Source organism: Strongylocentrotus purpuratus, unplaced genomic scaffold, assembly GCF_000002235.5.
Source record: "Strongylocentrotus purpuratus isolate Spur 01 unplaced genomic scaffold, Spur_5.0 spur5_scaffold_17, whole genome shotgun sequence".
NCBI classification, from domain to species: domain Eukaryota; kingdom Metazoa; phylum Echinodermata; class Echinoidea; order Camarodonta; family Strongylocentrotidae; genus Strongylocentrotus; species Strongylocentrotus purpuratus.
Genome location: NW_022145602.1, coordinates 9,567,264 through 9,585,704, shown reverse-complemented (window position 1 = coordinate 9,585,704; position 18,441 = coordinate 9,567,264). Strand labels below are relative to the sequence as shown.

Here is an 18,441-nt window from a genome sequence, read left to right as displayed (position 1 = left end):
CAGTACATTATATCATTATGCCGGTAATATTGATAATGAGGAGGATGATAAATATATGACAGCGACCGCAATGATAATATTAATAATAATAATGATAATAATAATACAAATAATAGTAATAATAATGATGATGATGATAATATCTATAACAATCACAACGCACATTATTATGGACAGTGAATCGACAAAACATTTTGTTGTCCATACCCCGAAAATTCTTATGGTGTGTGTAGGGTGGGGGGGGGGGGGGGGGGGTAGGATCCTGCAATGTGTGCATGAGACTACACATGTTGCGTGTCCTGAAAGTTTGATCCAATGAAACACTTCGGCCATGTTTCGGTTAGTTCTTGCCATTTCTAATCATACAAACAACGAAATGTGATTCAATCACAATTTATTTTCTTTGCGTGTGTGTGTGTGTGTGGGTGGGGGTAGGTGTTCATGTGATGTGCGTGTGTATGGATATGTGGGTGGATCTGTGTGTTATTGCAATTTATGTCTAATCCAAAATATCAATGTACAATGTATCCAGTTTTGTCAAGAATGATTTGTACCATATGTATTTGATTTTAGAGAAAATAATAAAACATATCTTTAAATAAAAAATAAATAAAAAAGGGTGTGTGTGTGTGTGTTTGTGTGTGTGTGTGGGGGGGGGCAGTGGTGTGTTTGGTTGGATGGTGTTATTTGTTTTATGTTACAACTGATTTCATTTTTGTTTTCATCAATTGTACAATTTATGTAATGTAAAAGGAAAAACAACTGTTCTTTCTAAAATTAATTTGTATTGTTTGGAATCAATAAAAAAAAACTATTGAAAAAAAAGTGTGTGTGTGTGTGTCTGGGTGTAAGTAAGTATGCGTACTGTGTTTTTAAAGAGGCGTATTGATCAGAGCCTCGTCTTACAAAGCGTCAATCGTAAGTTCACAGTCTCCTATCTCTTATGTACTTAGTTCCGATTGATATCCCTGGCAAATAAGTTGCGCCTAATCGCAACTGTTCAAAAGACAGGGTCCAGATATAATGAATTGAGCCTGATTTAAATGGACAGTCTGAACGCCACCAAAAATGCATGCTGCTTCCAGTAAGAACAATTATCGTTCTCTAACATGATGGTATCACCCGTGGGAGGACATCTGAGGTCGCGAATCTGTTTACAGCAAATCATTTCTGCTTTAAAGCAAACACTTACGTAAATTGAATCGTATAACTCCGTGTCTGTCGGTACACCTGTGGTCGCGTTAATTGAGTTCAGATTTTAACTTCGAGACAATGAATAAGGTTGGCAGATTGATTGTAGCTGAATACATTACAGTTAAAGAGAAAGTTGGGTTTTGGAAAAGATTAAGCAAATATTAGCTTTCTTGTTTTTTATTTTTTATTCCTCACCCAGCAACTTGGCGCAAGTGAGATCTAGCAGTCTTGTATTAAAAGAATGTCTGATGTTCAGTCATGCATGCAGAGATTCAATTGAAAATGGTACCTAAATACACTGGGAGAATAACTCTATCAAGACATAACATGAAACTCACGATAAAATATACTTCAAACAATACAATATACAAGTCTTGTGCATAATTCAAACGCTACAAGAACCATATCTTCAAGATTTGTGATAAACGAAACCGGAAATATCAAATCCTTAGAGTAAATAGAGTGCAATTCAAGAAAATCTTTTTATTGTAATAATAACTTATCATCTAAAACTGAAGATCGTTAGGCACTAATTACTATCTACTAATCTCCTGTTAATCAAAAGTATCCCCGAAAGAGTAGTATAATGATTTTCATCCCCATTGTTTGCCTAGAAGAAGACCATGAGGTGGGTAAAACTCAATGCCCTGTAATGTCCATTCCGATTGATAATTAATGAAGGTGCCTTGGTGTGTAGAGGTGTCGTGTTTCGTTCACTTGACTCTCATTCAAAGGGTTAAGGATTCGAATCCCAGCCCGGCACTAACGTCCTCGGGCAATGCATTAAAACATATTATAAGATGATGACATGAATCCTAATCAAATGATTGGTTAAGAGCGTACACGTGACCAGGCATTTATTTTGCCTAACACGTTATTCTGATAATGACCGGTCATTAGTAAAATCATGTTATAAAACATCATTTTATGAAACAAATAATACACATCATTTTGTGTAGTATTTGTATATTTACCCATGTGCTAACTGGGAGCGTATATGAAATGACTCCTGGCTGGCATGCTCCCCAGCTAGTGGAAAATTTGCATACAATGTATGCGGGCAAGCCTGAATCCATTTACCGTAGTAGCAATACAACTGTAAGTCGCTTAGAGACACCGTCGATGAATTGAACGCCGCTTAATTATAAACGGCCACGACGACGTTTTCTGGCCAGCCCAATAGTGCGAGATTAGGCGAGACCCCCTGTTGTCTGGAGAAAAAAAATCTTTCTATCAGACAGTGTTAATCCAAAGAAGGTTTCAAATGAGGTCTAAAGTCCCCTAAAATACACTGTAGCTTAAAAAGCGGGAATTGCTTGTTTTTCTCAACCCATTACATGGAATAATTATGACGATATGGTTTATTTTCGTTGGATAAAGTTTTATCAATATATCGGATAAAAAATAAACTTGATTTATCAAGAATCAACCATCATTTTTTTTAAAATCACTTCAAGTACTGTATGGGCAACAGTATATTTTTAACTGGGCTATGCGTTTCAACCTAACCTAATTAGTAATGCAAGAATGCTACAACCATGAAAGATAAAGACCAGTTATGGTCATGCGATTGCATTGTGAAAGAAACGTTGTGGAATCGATCAGAAAAGGTTGATCATCTAGCATATAAGTATTGGTGTGTACTGCAAGGTTTGGGAGTCATCAAAAAGATAAGAAATTTGGCCCAGTCTTGGTAAAGTAACAAGCACTTTACACAGAAAGATGTATATGGGACTACGCACACGTGCGCGACACATGCGTTTATCTCTCACACACCAATAGATAAACTAATTTACCAAATGTATCAATTAGTAGGCGGTCTCCCGGCAAATTTGTTATCATCACGTATTAGTCAAAACATATTCTTTCACATGATTAGTAATAAGAGCTTCCATTTCATTTTTTGAAATTGGGGCGTTTTCAATACTGGTCTTTACCTTTAATAGGGAGAGTGCTTACTTTGTTTTGACCAACCTCATCGAGTCACGAGTCGTACAAAAATTAGGGACTTTTAGATGTGCACGAAAACAACGTGGATTGCTACGATCGACGTCCTTTTAATGCACTGCCTTGAATGGACGTCACACGTATCAGTCCACGCAAATCTAAAAGTCCCTAATAGCCCGCAAGTGTGAACGACCTATAGTTATACCCGAAGTGGTCGAAACGACCGGAAACTGTTATTAAGCAAGAACGTGCTTTTGCTGGCAAAATGGTCTACTATTAAGCTAATGTGGATTTCAACTTTTGACGTTTGACATAGAAAGGACAGGGTGCCATGATAAAGTACGTCCTCTGACGTAATGATCTGAGAGCGTAAACTGAATGAAAACTGAATAAAAAAAGGAGATATAAAACGACTTGATTAAATCGAAGCTATAATGATATTTCTATTCCCCGTGGGGTTGTTTCTTGGAAAAATGGTTAACGATTTAGCTTATATGGCATTCAAGTTGTGACTTTTGACATAGAAAAGGTAGGGTGCAATGATTTGATATTACTTCATTTTAAAATGTGTATCAGTAGGTACGATTTATACATTTTATGTGATCATGATGATGATAAAAATAATGATAATAATAGTGAAAAATATGATGATAACAATAATAGTGATAATGAGCATGATGATAAATTAATAATATTATCATATGAAGAAGAAGGAGAAGAAGAAAGATAATGATAATAATACTAATAACAATGATAATCTTCCTTGTCATTGTCATCTTCATCATCGTCATCATCATCATACTATTAATAATATATCTTTCTTGTAGGCCTAAAGTGCTTGCCATATTATAATACAACGTCTCTATGAGCTTCCAGAGCACTGTGGATATTAGTATCCCTGCTTTAGCTCATAAGAGCACATTTTGTTTGTGTGTGTGTTCCAAAATTTGAAAAATTAGCCGATTTATATTTCGTTTCGTTGGGGGGGGGGGGGGGGGTAAGGTAAACATTTTTTGGGGAAAGGGTCATGAAGCATGATGATAAAGGGCAACCTCAGCAGAGGGGAAACAATAATATCGCAATTGTAGCGATCTAACTCGCTATTTCAATGTCGCTCTTATATAGGAGAGCCCAGCAGCCTTAGCGATCTAACTCGCTGTTACACATTATTAGTAAGAGTTTAGCACAAAATCGCTATGTTTGCGAGAAAGTAAAGTCCCGTAACCTCGGTAGTCGTAAGGACCTCTATTCATATGGTGCAACTTCCTATACATGAAAGACCGCTATTTATAAAACGGGAAGGGAGTCATGATTCTTAAAGGCATAAGGACCGTTCTTCATAAAGACCGCAAGTCATAAAGTGAGATGAGGGTCGCTATCCATAAACGTGACGAAGGGGCGCTATTCATAATTCACATTGAGGGTCGTTACTCGTAAGTACCGCTATTCATAATACGAAATCGGGATCGCTATTCATAAACGTGACGAAGGGGCACTATTCATAATTTGCATTGGGGGTCACTACTCTTAAGGACCGCTATTCGTAATACGAGAAGAGGGTGATAGACCCTCTTCCCGGTATTTCGAATAGTGACCCTCCTCTCGTTTCATGAATAGCAATCCCTATGAATAACGTTCCCTATTTTGTATAATGAATAGCGATCCTCTTCTCATTGTATGAATAGCGACCCTCTTCTTCAATAATGATTAGCTGTTCGTAGGTATAATGACCCTTACGAATAATGATCCTTTTCTCAAATGATGATAGCGGTCCTTATGAATAGCGAGCAGGCCCCGATAATAATCCAATACATTTCTGACATCTGATATAGAAAAGACCGGGTGTCATGATTGGTTATTTCATATCATATAGGTTAAGTGGATAAAAACACAGCAAAATATTATGGTATCTTTATTTTTTATATAGGGCATAGTGTGGGCGTCATCCAGGTGATATATTATCCCAGCTTCCGAGAGCAATGATTTATTCTTGAAAGGTGATCAATTACCTTGAGTTGAATTACCTACAACGATCCTGTCCAGGAGAAAGAGGGAAATAGTCCATTATTTTCTCTTATTTTCATTATTTTCGCTAATACTGCCATGCAATGCTGTTAATCCACCGAGATTTAATTAATCTAGCCGTTGAAAGAGTTTACAGTCATTACGTTCATGGTGGAATAAAAAATGTATGGCCATCCTAATTCGTCGTACGTACACTACTACATATTTTTTTGTAAATCTTTATTTTGTTTTTTCCTGATAAAACAACCAACCACCCTTCCGTCTTTTAATTTGTTTCTATTTTGTTCATTTCCTTGTCCCTACTCTTATTATCAGGTGGGCTTTATCTAATACAGACCACCTTATAATTTTGTTAAAATTGCCTTTATTATTATTTATTTATTATTATTTATTTATTTTTCTTATTTCGACCCACTTTTTTGTTAGCAAGATAACTTGAAAATGGCTCAATCAAATAACTTGAAATTTGGCACAAATATGTATAGGGGCGCAGAATGTTTAAATGCTCAAAATCGTCTCAAATTTATTTTGCATACGTTTCAGGTCATTTTAAGCATTTTATTAAAAAAATCGCGCACACACGCATGCGCGCGCGTTTTTGCGCGTAACACCATAACACAACATAGAATCGCCATTTTTCTCTTCTTTCATGATATTCCTCATATTTTTTTCGAACAATTTGTTACCATGTTTATCTCTTTATGATCATTAATAACAAGATGAGCGTCCATTCAAGATAAATGTCTGTGCGCGCAAGCTCTTTTAGTACATAGCATATATGGGCAAAAACATGCCTATACAAATTCCATTATAGCTCTTCGGGATGGAACTGGACCCCAATTTGTTTTAATATTATGATAGAGAATGAGTCGGAAATATGATTTAATGTCTCATTAGGCTATTAAAAATATTCTGACATCATCATAATGGCCTTCGAACTCAAAATACGAATTTGCATATTATGAAGTCAGCAATTTCGTCGAATTTCGATATGTTGTAGCTAAGACAATTGTCTACAACAGGCCTTCTCAACTAGTTTATTAGAAGTGCCAAAACGAAAAGAGTTTGCAGTTGAAGTGCCACCCTGTATGGTTGACTGTTCTGCGAGGGAGCGTAGCAACTGAGCCGAAAATGGGTGGGGTCCAGGGGTGAAGCCCTAACGGGGGTAGCAGGGGTCGGTGCCCCCTGAAGATGGTGGAATTAGGGCTTTCTAAAGGCCCAAATGGGGCATTTCTAACACTATTTTATTCCACAATATAATCAATCATATTAATTTCATATTGATGTGAAAAAACAGTACAATTCCTGGGTACAATAACACTGGAGGTATATTTATATGTAGTTTTTTGTGTGCAATAAACACGGGAAATGTCAAAATAAAGTGAAAATCAAACAGACAAAAACAAGATGTTTCCAGAGATTGGCAATGTTAAAGTTGGTATCCCATCGTAAAGCTTATTTGTTGTTCAGAACTTATAGTTTAGAATCGTATAAAATGGTAAAAAACGATAAATTCCCCTTTCTCAATGTTTGTTAAGGAGGCATTTTGGGCTCAAATTCAACTGCAACTTTTTTATTTAGCTGAGTATTTAATTCTAAAATATATATTTTCTTTCTTTCTGTTTTTTGTTTTGTTGTTGCAACAGTCGCGCGCCACTCACACTGACCGCAAGCGCCACAAGTGGCGCGCGCGCCGCCAGTTGAGAAGGCCTGGTCTACAAGCTTTATATTCACCATTTTTCATTTCGATTACGTCATCATGGTAAAAATTTCGATTAAAGGCCTCATGTCAGAAATTTCATAATTTGCGTGTTATACCTATAGAAGGTGAATTTCGTTCACGTCATGAATCTACATGAAATTGTTTTTAAAGAATTTTTAAGCAGTATCTCACTTATTTTTGCTCTATTTTGTCTCAAATTTTAGTTGACCAGCCCACCTGTACTTGTTCCAAACAAGTATTACATGTCTAGTTATTTATTTATTTTTGTTTACAAATTTTTCCATTTGTCATGTTTGTAGCTGCAATCTGAATCCGTGTTAGGTATTATTTACCGGGATGTATAAATATTTGAAAACAAGATACACGTACATATAGTGACGTTCAGGTGTATTTCGATGGAATGGGAATGTCTGTTGTATTGTTCTTTATCTTCACATATGGGTGTTCAACCAGGAGGGTCGCTCGACATTTCGAATGTCTATCAAATAAGCCCACAAGCTAGTTAAAAAAATCCTTTTTGTTCACGCTTGTTGACAATTGAAGGGAAAAAATTGATCACAAAATAATTTAAAACTTGCCACGCAACTATTTTCCAAAAGGCAAACAAAAATGTTTAATACATGGATATACAAATATATATATATACTTATACAGGTCTATATTATTATTCCACCTCTGTCATAGGTCAATGCCCGAAATTTCGCATCAGCGAAGTCCTAGACTTCTATAAGATGTAGTAAGTTGTACTTTAATCGCTGTGCCGCCACTCCGAGTAAGAACGATCCTTGAAATGACATGGAGCTTATTCTAGGAATGCTTTGGAAATGTACTCTTTCCTTTAGGTCATTGTATAGTTGTGTCCCAATTGGTTGACTCAAAACCGCGTTTTCACTTACTTAGATCTGTGTTTTACGATACAGAAATTCGAAGCGTATTACTACTATTTACGTCATCATAAAAAAAAGACCGCTCCGATTTTGCCAGGTTGTGTTTGAACGAGCCTCTATTTCTAATTAGGACACGGTAATAAAGAAATATATTATCAATTGTCAAATTTTTAACGCGACTTTGATTTCTCAATTTGCTGACTCAAAACCTGTATTTTCTTTGCTTTGAAAGAGGGTTTCCCTCTGGAATATTTACGCGGGAAAGCATGGCAATGAAGTGGATATTGGTACGTTACTACGTCACGAGGTGCAATTCAGACTCCAATTAGACCTTTCAATGGTCATCGAAAGTGAATGGCTACCCATCACCCACTTGGGGAGCTTTTACCTCAAGAGAGGATGTAACGCCAATTGCAATTCTGTTCAAACCAGATTGTATGTAGCATGTTCACACAATGTACTCAACACACAAAAAGAAACGTCGTACCTATACATAATGATCGTATAGTGAAAGCTACAGAGCGAACATACTAGACAACACTATTGTGTAAAAAAACGCCGTATACAAAATCTAAGGTTGAAGAAGTGGATTGACACAACAACTGGCCAATCGTCGGTGCGCACCCACCATAAACCCCGCCCAGTTATACGATTATGTACGATAAGACGTTCAGACTTAAGCGGGACCATGATTAGTTATCCAGTTCGAAACGATACTCAAGCGTTTTGCTATACCACGTTCAGACTGGAAAAAAACTATTTCTCGTATAGATCGTGTAGTTATGCAATGTAAGCTGGTAGGGTGAACGAAGGGTGGGTGGCAACGTATCATGAACTAAGTCAAAAAGTAGGACACCGTTTCAATTAATCCTCCAGTGTAAAGAGATATGAATATCGCTTGCCAGATGACGTCTTTAAGGAGTGGTTACCCCCATTCTTGAGCACTTTTCTTATGTCTTCTTGTTCCAAATGAGTTAATACGATGACAATGGTTCAAAAGAGGGCCATCATTTCAACTTGTTCTTCTTGGTCAAGTGATATGTACCCCAAAAAAGGTAAAATGTCATGATTTTGTTCAATGTTTCACCTTCTTGTATACGGTTGATAGTAAGTGATACTTTATATTTTTAACCCGTAATACGCCAATTAACATCCCTATGCCACATCCCCTATTCATAATGTGATAGATATACCAACAGGTTTAAGGTTATTTAACTGTTGCCAACTGCAAGATTAATTAATAAGAAATTGGCGCTTATTTATTTGGTACAGAAATGTACGTGCTGCACAAAAAACGACCATGCAGGGAGGCAAACAAAGCAACCGGAGTGTTACAAAAATGATAGCAGTCCGGGCAGCCAAATTATTTTTCCACGAGAGTTCCATTCCGGACTTCAGTATGAACTCATTTGCACACAGCCAATCAGAAGAGTCTAGTTAGCTAGCTGCTAAACCTGCGCAAGCGCATGTTAACCGTTAGGGTTAGTGATATGGTTATAAATATCACGCAAACTAACCTTTCATCAACCTATCGTTAGCTCAATCGGTAAGGGCAGCGTAATACAAAATACGAATCACAGTATCTATTCAGTTCTATTGTTTGCCTTTATCAATATTGAGGCAATGCGATAAATATTCAAAGCCTAACTGCTTCAGATCTCTTTCCAAGCTGCCCATGACGTAAAACATATCAGCCAAGGTCTGGAACTCTCGTGGGGGTAAATGACGCGTCGGGTCCGGGCAACCGGAGTTATTCAAAAGCGGGTCACCGTTGACATTTTTCCTTCGGGTCAACAAATTGAAAATATCACTCGTCAAGATATTATTCGAAATGGCTTCAAAATATACATTGTTGACGAATAGTCATCTCATCGTTGGTGATAGATTGCCTTTACTTTTAGCTACTGCCAAAGGCAACACATGCACTATCAACCTAATCATGAATACAAGGGAGCATGCAAATATTATTTTGTCATATCGTCATGATTGTAGATATGGAACACAGGAAGGATTACCGTGAAACCTCTAGAGAACATGTATATCTTCAAGTAAACATAATACATGCAAAGAGGAAAAGTATATTCCGCCATCTTGACATTTTCATATACATGTAAAGGTAGAAAATAGTTGACTTTGCTTCCAGCACTTATTCGTCATATCTCAATCAATCAACATATATGTACGACAGGAATTGCCTACAGTTAATTTTGAGCTTTGTTAGTAAAACCGCGTTTGCAAATATTAACGGATTATTTACCTATTCATCAAGCCAGATGTGGGTGATTTGGGAAGGAGTAAAAACACGATTTCAATACATTTTGCTGTTAAAAGAACCAGTTAACTTGATTATTATTATTTTATTTCCGTTGTTGGGGGAAGATGGTTGATCGTCTTAAGCTTTATGTCTCTCTGGTCTCGGGGACGACGATTTCAACAGGGACCTTTTCCCCAGGAGATTATGAAAATCACTAGTTGATACTTTTTATTTACTTCAAAGAGTAGTAGAGTATGCAGATTTGATGAAAAAGGGAAGGGGTCTTAATGAGAAAATCTTCAATAAAGGAAGCTGTAGGAGTAGGTTATGTAATACGGTATTATATAATGTAAAAGTATTAAAGTTACATAGATCTAATTTCCTGTCTATTGGTGATGTCGTCCATATGAAATAGAAAGATGGTTTATAAATAAGACTTACAGAAGAAATAGTAAGATTATATCAGGTAACAAGATATTACGTAATACGAGGACTTAAAAAGAAGCTTCAATGCATTGTTACCACGTAATGAAACATTCGAAAACTACACTGGCGTATTGCGTAGTCCAAAGATGATATTATAGATAAGGATGTTGATAATCATCATCCTGAGTTGTTGTTGGGTTTTTTTTTTGTTAGATGAGGGAACAAACTATTTCATACAAAACATTTACTTTAGGCGCATATTTTGATGAATAACCTTACAGAATCCAAATAGCGTAGTGGATAAAGTATGCCCCTTCGTGGGGAGGCCTTGAGAACACTTCTCCTTCAAATTGAATCGGAAGACTGAGTTTACCTTTATACGCATTTATATCATGATTAGACTTTTAGCTGAAGGTAACAAAACATTTCGGTGGTAAAATCTAAAATAAAGTGTTTTTGCGTGTTCTCAATTGTTTGTATACCTTGTCGGAATTATGTTCGGATTTTGAGAATATTTGTATAGAAAAATGCTTTATACGTAAAAATCCATGGACCCAATGGCTTTTCTGAATTTCAATGATGATAAAAGGACAAAAAAATTCCCAGGAACCTATATTCTAAAACCACGCATTTTCCATTTCCCCACCGTGTTGATACATTCTTAATCTAAAGAGTGAAATTTTGAAGAAAAAAAAACATGTTAAATTTTAGATATTAAGAATATGATTTTTTTTCCTTATTTTGTCTTTTTACTTACTTCATATTTGGTCATGGCTGCGTTTCGTTAGGTTACTTGCGTACTTCTATCTTTGAAAGAATTAAATCCTTTAATAATTATTGTAACGTATTTAAGTATACTTAACGTTACTAAGCCTTCCCTATACGACAATAGCGCCTATATAGCGCCACCTATGAATGTTCCGAGGTGATTGATTTTTGTTTCACGTTTGCTTTAAATATGCCGGCGGCCACGGAAAATAGGCTGGTGTATTAATTGTTAAGCATACTTCTTGAGAAAACGTTTCTTTTGACAAATGAAAAAAAAGTTTCTATAGGCTCGCCTTACATAGCAACAAACAATTTATGCAAGGTGAACTTCATCCATAGAGATGCCACTTTGCAAAGCAGGTGTATCAAATAACCGGTAACAAAGGGTTTTGGAGGGAAAATGTTTTTATTGAAATACATCAGTCTTGTAGTAAAGACAAGTATTTCTATGGGGAACCCATTGGTCCTTATTCTACTGAAATCTAAACCGAATGCTTTGCTCAACCTTTTGTTCAAAATCAGGTTGAACAAAATAAGATAGTATGGGGTCTAAGTTGATATATTATATGTCTGTGGGTGTGCGTGTGTGTGGAGTTATTGGTATGACCTTTCACCGTAGTTTAAGATGTGGGTCAAGCATTGTCAGAAACAGCGTTTCTGAGAAATGGTTAATAATTGCTTTCACGATCTGTGCGCAAACGAAAGTACTGATAATGACTGTTTTTTTTCCTTATTATTATTCAATATTCAAGTCAGGCCGATTCCCTCCTTATGTCGATTTGTCTTGTATGTATTTAGCTAACAATAATAAGAGGATACTACGTGATCTGAGGATATCCTGAAAGCTTACTTTAGGCTATATGATCATAGGATTTCCATGGTTATCAAATATTCATATAATTTTTATGCTCGAAGTTGAATGAGATGGAAACTTCGGGGTCCTCTTGTCAAAGTTATACATACCTTCTTTATTGGAGGAAGCTTGGACAGTTGAAAGGCGAGATAGAGATGAATATCGAAATTGTTCATCCCCTGCTTAGGACAGAAAAGAATAATAAGCCATGGAGGGATAAATATAATGTGGGAGCTGGGGAGCAGGTGAGATTAGAATAGAAAGTACATGCGTGGGTGAAGTAAGAGAGGAAGGAGAAAGCAGAGGTGGGATTGATGGGAAAAAAGAGAAAGAAGGCCGAGATAAAGATGATGGATAAAGGAAGGAGGGGAGATGTAAACGAGAGAACGGGAAGAGGCGGAGCAAATCATTGGTTTCTAGTCATATTTGAACCATGTAGAACTGTGTAACTTCTAAAAATGTTTTATTTGAATAACTTGAATAATAATGACATAGTAATGACAACGCTTTAACCGGATTTGAAGCATACGTCTTTCATTCCATTCCACGCCTTTATGATTTGTTTTTTGTTGTTATTTTATCCACACTATCTTTATTTTTTTCCAGCTGCAAATATCTTGGTTGTAATTACAGACCTTCCAACATAGGTTAATGATATGATTACTACAAAACTATGAATAACATGTTAATATGAAATATATTAAGACTATTTCTATTTCAGCAGAATCCATTCATAAAACGATATTCTTTTTAAAAGGTAATCGACTGCTTTTAGAAGCTTATTGTTAAAAAAAAATAACACAATTTCGTCACGCACCTTCTCTGCTTGTTGTTGATTTGCTAGAGAAATCTGGGCCGGTATTTTGACCTGGTGATGGAGAGAAAAAGAAAGTGAACGTAAATATGATCGTTTTGGTTAATAAAGAAACCATAATGCCATAATAATTATATAAAATGAAGTACGACTGCGCAGAATATCCATTTCCAAATTTTATTAGATATTGAATTATAATATTAATAGATGTTGAACACTTTCTCGTAGCATACACAGTACTCGTATGAGCATGTCATAAGGCTGAAATGTACTCCCCTCAAAAAGAAGAACATGGAACAGCTGATAACATCCGATCGGCACAAAAGAAAATATATCATCTAATAATTGTGTGTGTTGTGAATGTCGGAGTTAAAAAAAACACCTAATGTAATACATCGGATATATGTATAAGTATTACAGGTTAAAATAAGTTGGAAAGGTTCCATCAAGAAAGCAATATCACCTAGTAGGGTAATATTGAGTGTTACAATGTAACACACATGGTTTTATTGTTTTTATTCATCAATTCGTTTTTAAAACGCCCACTTTCATGCTGTGGAACATTGCAAATATATAGTATGCGCCGATAGGTACTAGTCACAACGCCAAACCGACTCCAAGCCGATTTCTAACCGACCGAATCCTGGCCACTCAGAGTAATGTAATTTGTTGCTTGGACTGTTGTCAGTTTGGTGCCAGTCTCGTTTGTGTGACCGGGTATTACCCTTGGTATTGGGACCATTTGCGATCACTTAACTCCGTTTTCATTTGAATTTCGATTAAATTATCGCCAAATGGGATGTTAGAAGAGAGTGCGGATAGCCGTCGACTTAAGTGTTTTGTTGCTTCCTCTCTTTCGCTGCCTCTGGCTTCCCAATCACATACATGGCTTACCGATGGGGAAGGTTAGTACATACGAATCAATGTATACTGAGAGGTTTTGAAATCTTATGTGAAGAAAATGACTCAGTCTTGCCGAAAACCACATGCGCTGCAGTACCTCTGAGCAGCGAGTGTACCTCCTTCTACTTCCCAGTCACCCACAAGTTATCTTTTAAGTCACTACAAAAAAAATGGGCAGATGTTACTGGGCAAATCAAAGTTTGGCAATTTTTGTTCAATAGTTTTCTCCGAGCTATTTACTATATGATGTTCCCTCGTGAAAGGTAAACAGATTGGTTGGGTAGGTGATGCTTGGCAAATTGATGTTGGGCAAATGTTGTCAAACAATAGGGTTATTTCCTACCATGTAGTAACCGATGAAATAATTAGGTAATCTATCTATCTATCAGGCTATAGTTCATCCAGACGTTGGACAAAGCCCTCCTCATAACATTTCCATTCTCTTCTGTCTCTAGCTGTCCTAGTCCAAGCGGCCGTTCCCATGTATGATGTTAGGTCATCTCTCCATCTTCTCTTCTGCCTTCCTCTTCTTCTCTTTCCCATCCTTGGTTGCCATTCTGTTAAACGATTTGTCCATCTATTGTCCTGAAGTCTTGCTACATGCCCAGCCCATCTCCACTTGGGTTCTCTGACTTTCTCCACGATGTCTTTAACCTTTGTTTTTTGGTGTATGTTATTGGGCAAATAAAAGTTGGGCCATTTTTGTCCAACATTTTAATTATTTTCTCCAAAACATTTCCTACATGTATTGACCCAATTAAAGGTTAAAAACTAAGTTGGGCAGATGTTACTGGGCAAACGTAAGCCGGACAACAATTATCCAACAATATTTTCTTACATTAGAGGTGTCGTGGTCGAATGCATATGTTACAGGACTGTGGATCACAAGGTCCGCGTTTCGAATGTCCTTTTACATATAATATATAATATTTTATCCAACTATTTGCCTAACTAGTTTCTAATATGATACCCATTATGGTGAGAATTGGGTGAATTTGTGTTGGCTAAAAGTTGCGTACCTTCTTTGTGTGCAACACTGGGTAAATCAAGCAAAATCTTTAATTTACCCATTAGTTGGTCGGAAACATAATTGTTCTCAAGTTGGGTAAAAAATGGGAAATTTTTTGTCCAACATTTTTTTCTTCATTTTCCTCCCCTTTTTCTCCTTCTCTATGCTTTTTTTCTTCCCCTCTCTTTTTGTTTCCTTCTTCTCATTATTCTCTCTCTATCTCTCTCACACTCATCTTCTTCTTTTTCGTCATCTGCCCGTCTTTCTCACTCTTATTCCTTTTCCTCCCTATGCTCCTCTTTCCTTCTTTTCCTTCTCCTCCTTCTGTTTTCTATCATTCCTCTCGTTCCTGTTTCTTTTTGTGCTTAATTCATGCATTCATCGTCTGTTTGGAGCAGCAATGGCATTGGTCCATATTACTTTGACATGGAGTAAACACCCTTGTGACACGTAACAGACGACATGTTAAACGTGTCCGTTAATATTTTGGCCCATTATTTATCACGTATTCCATTATGAATAATATGTAGTATTAGCGCTGAATTGTTAAGAGGTGTTGTGGCGTAGTGAATAGGTCGTCGGACTGTGAATCACAGAGTCCGCGGTTCGAGATCCGCCGCGGCACTAAAGTCCTTTAGCAAGACATTAATCTACACTTGCCACTCTCCACCCAGGTGTTAAATGGGTACCGGTAGGAAGGAATTCCTTAAAATGCTGTGAGCGTCGAAATTGGCAGCCTAGCATTGCCGGGTAATGTTGGAGCACCTTGAGGACCTTGCAAGGTCGATACGTGCGCTATATAAGAATCCAATATTATTATTATTATCAAGAATAAAACATGACCTGGGCTATTTCTCTTTTCTACTTTTATATATACATTTTTGTAGTATCTATACAAGTGTTTGTACTATATCTCCCTTTGTAAACATAATCATGATTGTTATTCAAGTGATATTGAAGCAATGATGATATTGTTGTTATTATTATTACCGTTATTATCGTTCTCATTATCATTATAAGTATTACTATTATCGTTACTACTGCGCCTAGAAACAATGTATTAGGCGCGTTATAAATGTGATCTATTATTATTATTATTACTACTACTAATGATGGTATTATTATTATCATCACCATCATCATCATCATCATTGGTTTTGTTGTCGTTTTTTATGTTTTTATTTTTGTTTATATGCATCATTACCATCACGTTGAATATTATCATATTATCATCATCATCATTTTAAGTACAACTACTTTTTAAATAGCCAAAATTCTAAATAACGAACATATGAACATGTGTATATCATAATTTAAATAGTTTGACATGGCTTACTTGATCTGTGAACAAAAAATATTCATAGTTCCTTTCCAACAACGACAACAATAGTTTATAAATTATGATGACTGTCGTTAATAATAGGCCATTGTCATCAATAATAATTCATTCTCAGCGACTTCTGTCGATAGCCTTTTTCCCTCGCTGCTACCCCCCCCCCCCCCTTCCCTCGGGGAAATAGGTGAATGCGGCCGTTCGACTGACCCCTTTGATTAAAGTTGATTTTCTCAAGCCCTATTTGCATGTTATTATTATTATAAATATTATTGTTATCATCAACATGTTTTTTGTTGTTATTATTGAAATCAATAATGTTATCATTATTATCATTATTATATCATTATTAATATTATTATTATCATTAATATTATTAATATCATTATCATCATCATTATTATTATCATTATTTTTATTATTTTTATTATCATTATCATTATTTTCATAATTAAAATTATCATTTTCTTTATTATTATCATTATTATTATTATTATCATCATCATCAATAATGTGACTCAAGAAGAATAAGATTATCATTATCATTACTCTTAATTCTAGTATTATAACTATTATTAGGCCTCCTATTGTCAACATTATGAATACGAAGAATGTCATTGTGGTTGCAAAAGCGCCCCTGAACCCCCCCCCCCCCTTCTAGATCCCTGAATCCGTCAGGTTATAGTGATTATAATTAACAAACGGGCCCAAAACGGGCCTGTGAAAGGCTATGAAAGTCGACGTCTGGCGATTTGGGGTGGGGTTGCTCGCCCCAAGCCTCGCACACCGGCCCCACACACAGCGCATCTACTGTACGTGCGTTATTCGTGCCGTATACTATGCACACCCACCCATTTTCCTAAAGCTACCGCTAGATGGCAGCAAAAAACACCATAAAAGATTTGGACTAGTCAAATCTAGGCTTTAGATGCGATAACAGTAAACATCATTATAAGTAGGAGACCAGGATGGGCACAACCAAAATTATCATTCGTTAAGTAAACCTCTTTTTAATTGAAAGACATGATAATAAGTTAATACTTGGGCCTTGAAATCACTAACGGGTTTTAGGGGTACATCTTAGCCCTCCCCTTGAAAGAGAAAAATAGGACCCACATCCTCTCCTTAATTTCTAAGATCTTCATTTTCTCTCTCGCTCTTTCTTTGTTTATCAGCGCGTCAGAGCATTTTAGGGGAAAAATGCACCTACAGAAAAATATTCATCCGCCCCTGTTTTATACAATCAACCATCTACATTCATTCCCATTTGATACAACTGCATTGATTTAAAGACACGGTGATCAGTGAATATTCACAAGAGGCAACATGATCAAATATTTACCAGCTTGACATAAGGCTGCTGCATATATCGCAAAGATGAAGGCTCCCCAGAAAGATATGCATCCACACCGTAAATCATTCATGGTGAAATAACAGATGCCTCTCTTAAAGGTCTAGAATTAACTGAACAGTCAAAGAAAACTTGCGTTTATCGAAACTCCAAACATATGAACTGAGCCGGTCTTCAACGAGGATCGAAAATCGTCCAAAAGCTTTTCTCTGCATCAAGTCCCACCGGGTAATCTTCTTTGTTTAATCGCCTGCACTTTTTCGCGTCGTCACTGACATGCCGGCGTTCCACAATGCCTCTTCGTCGACAAGAAGAAATAACAAGGAAATGGAGTAATCGAAAATCTGTGACAGGTCAACCTGAGTACAGAAGCTAATAAATTAAATACCCATGTACCGGTACTTATGTCTTCAGGCTTCCATCTAGACCCTGTGTGGAGAAAAAATTTACAAGGAGGCGTTGAGCATCTTCGTTGCTTACGGCGAGATCGTAACGTTTGTGTCGTCCCTTTTACTTTTGTTTACTGTGCTAAAAACATATAGGAGGCATTAATATTGGCTCACAGACATTCGATTGGATAAGAATCCTTTTTATTGCCATGTCTGCTAAATATCCATTCTTGGAGTTTAACAAGTGTTTTTCGCAACGGGCATTGTATACTCAGTTGCACTTTTGGTATGTTTATTTATTAAGTGAAATTACAATGATGATTAATAAATATCACCCCGCATCCAACTTTAGCTTTTGAATGTCACATATATGAAACCAACAACCGGACGAAACCGGACGAAACCAAAACCCTAGTTTACATTACATGTAGAACATACAATTACTTTTGTACAACAAGGAAAGACGAAAGTAATATTAAGTTTCATTTCTTTTTTTCTTCATAGACCTAGTCCTGATTGATTCAAAAGACAGCGCGTTAATCACAAAATGTTACTTCTTCAGTTG

General features: G+C 36.5%; 1 protein-coding gene across 1 annotated transcript in view; it reads right to left on the bottom strand.

The window, feature by feature from the left end:
- Window positions 1-17,693, bottom strand: part of LOC105437125 — a 31,835-nt gene extending 14,142 nt beyond the window's left edge. The window contains exons 1-3 of the mRNA XM_011663393.2: window positions 17,479-17,693; window positions 12,895-12,945; window positions 12,188-12,256 (exon numbers count right to left, since the gene is read on the bottom strand). Of these exons, the coding sequence (XP_011661695.1) occupies window positions 12,188-12,256; window positions 12,895-12,945; window positions 17,479-17,560 (202 nt within the window). The 5' untranslated portion in view covers window positions 17,561-17,693. The remainder of the gene's footprint in view (window positions 1-12,187; window positions 12,257-12,894; window positions 12,946-17,478) is intronic.
- Between the last annotated feature and the right edge of the window lie 748 nt (window positions 17,694-18,441).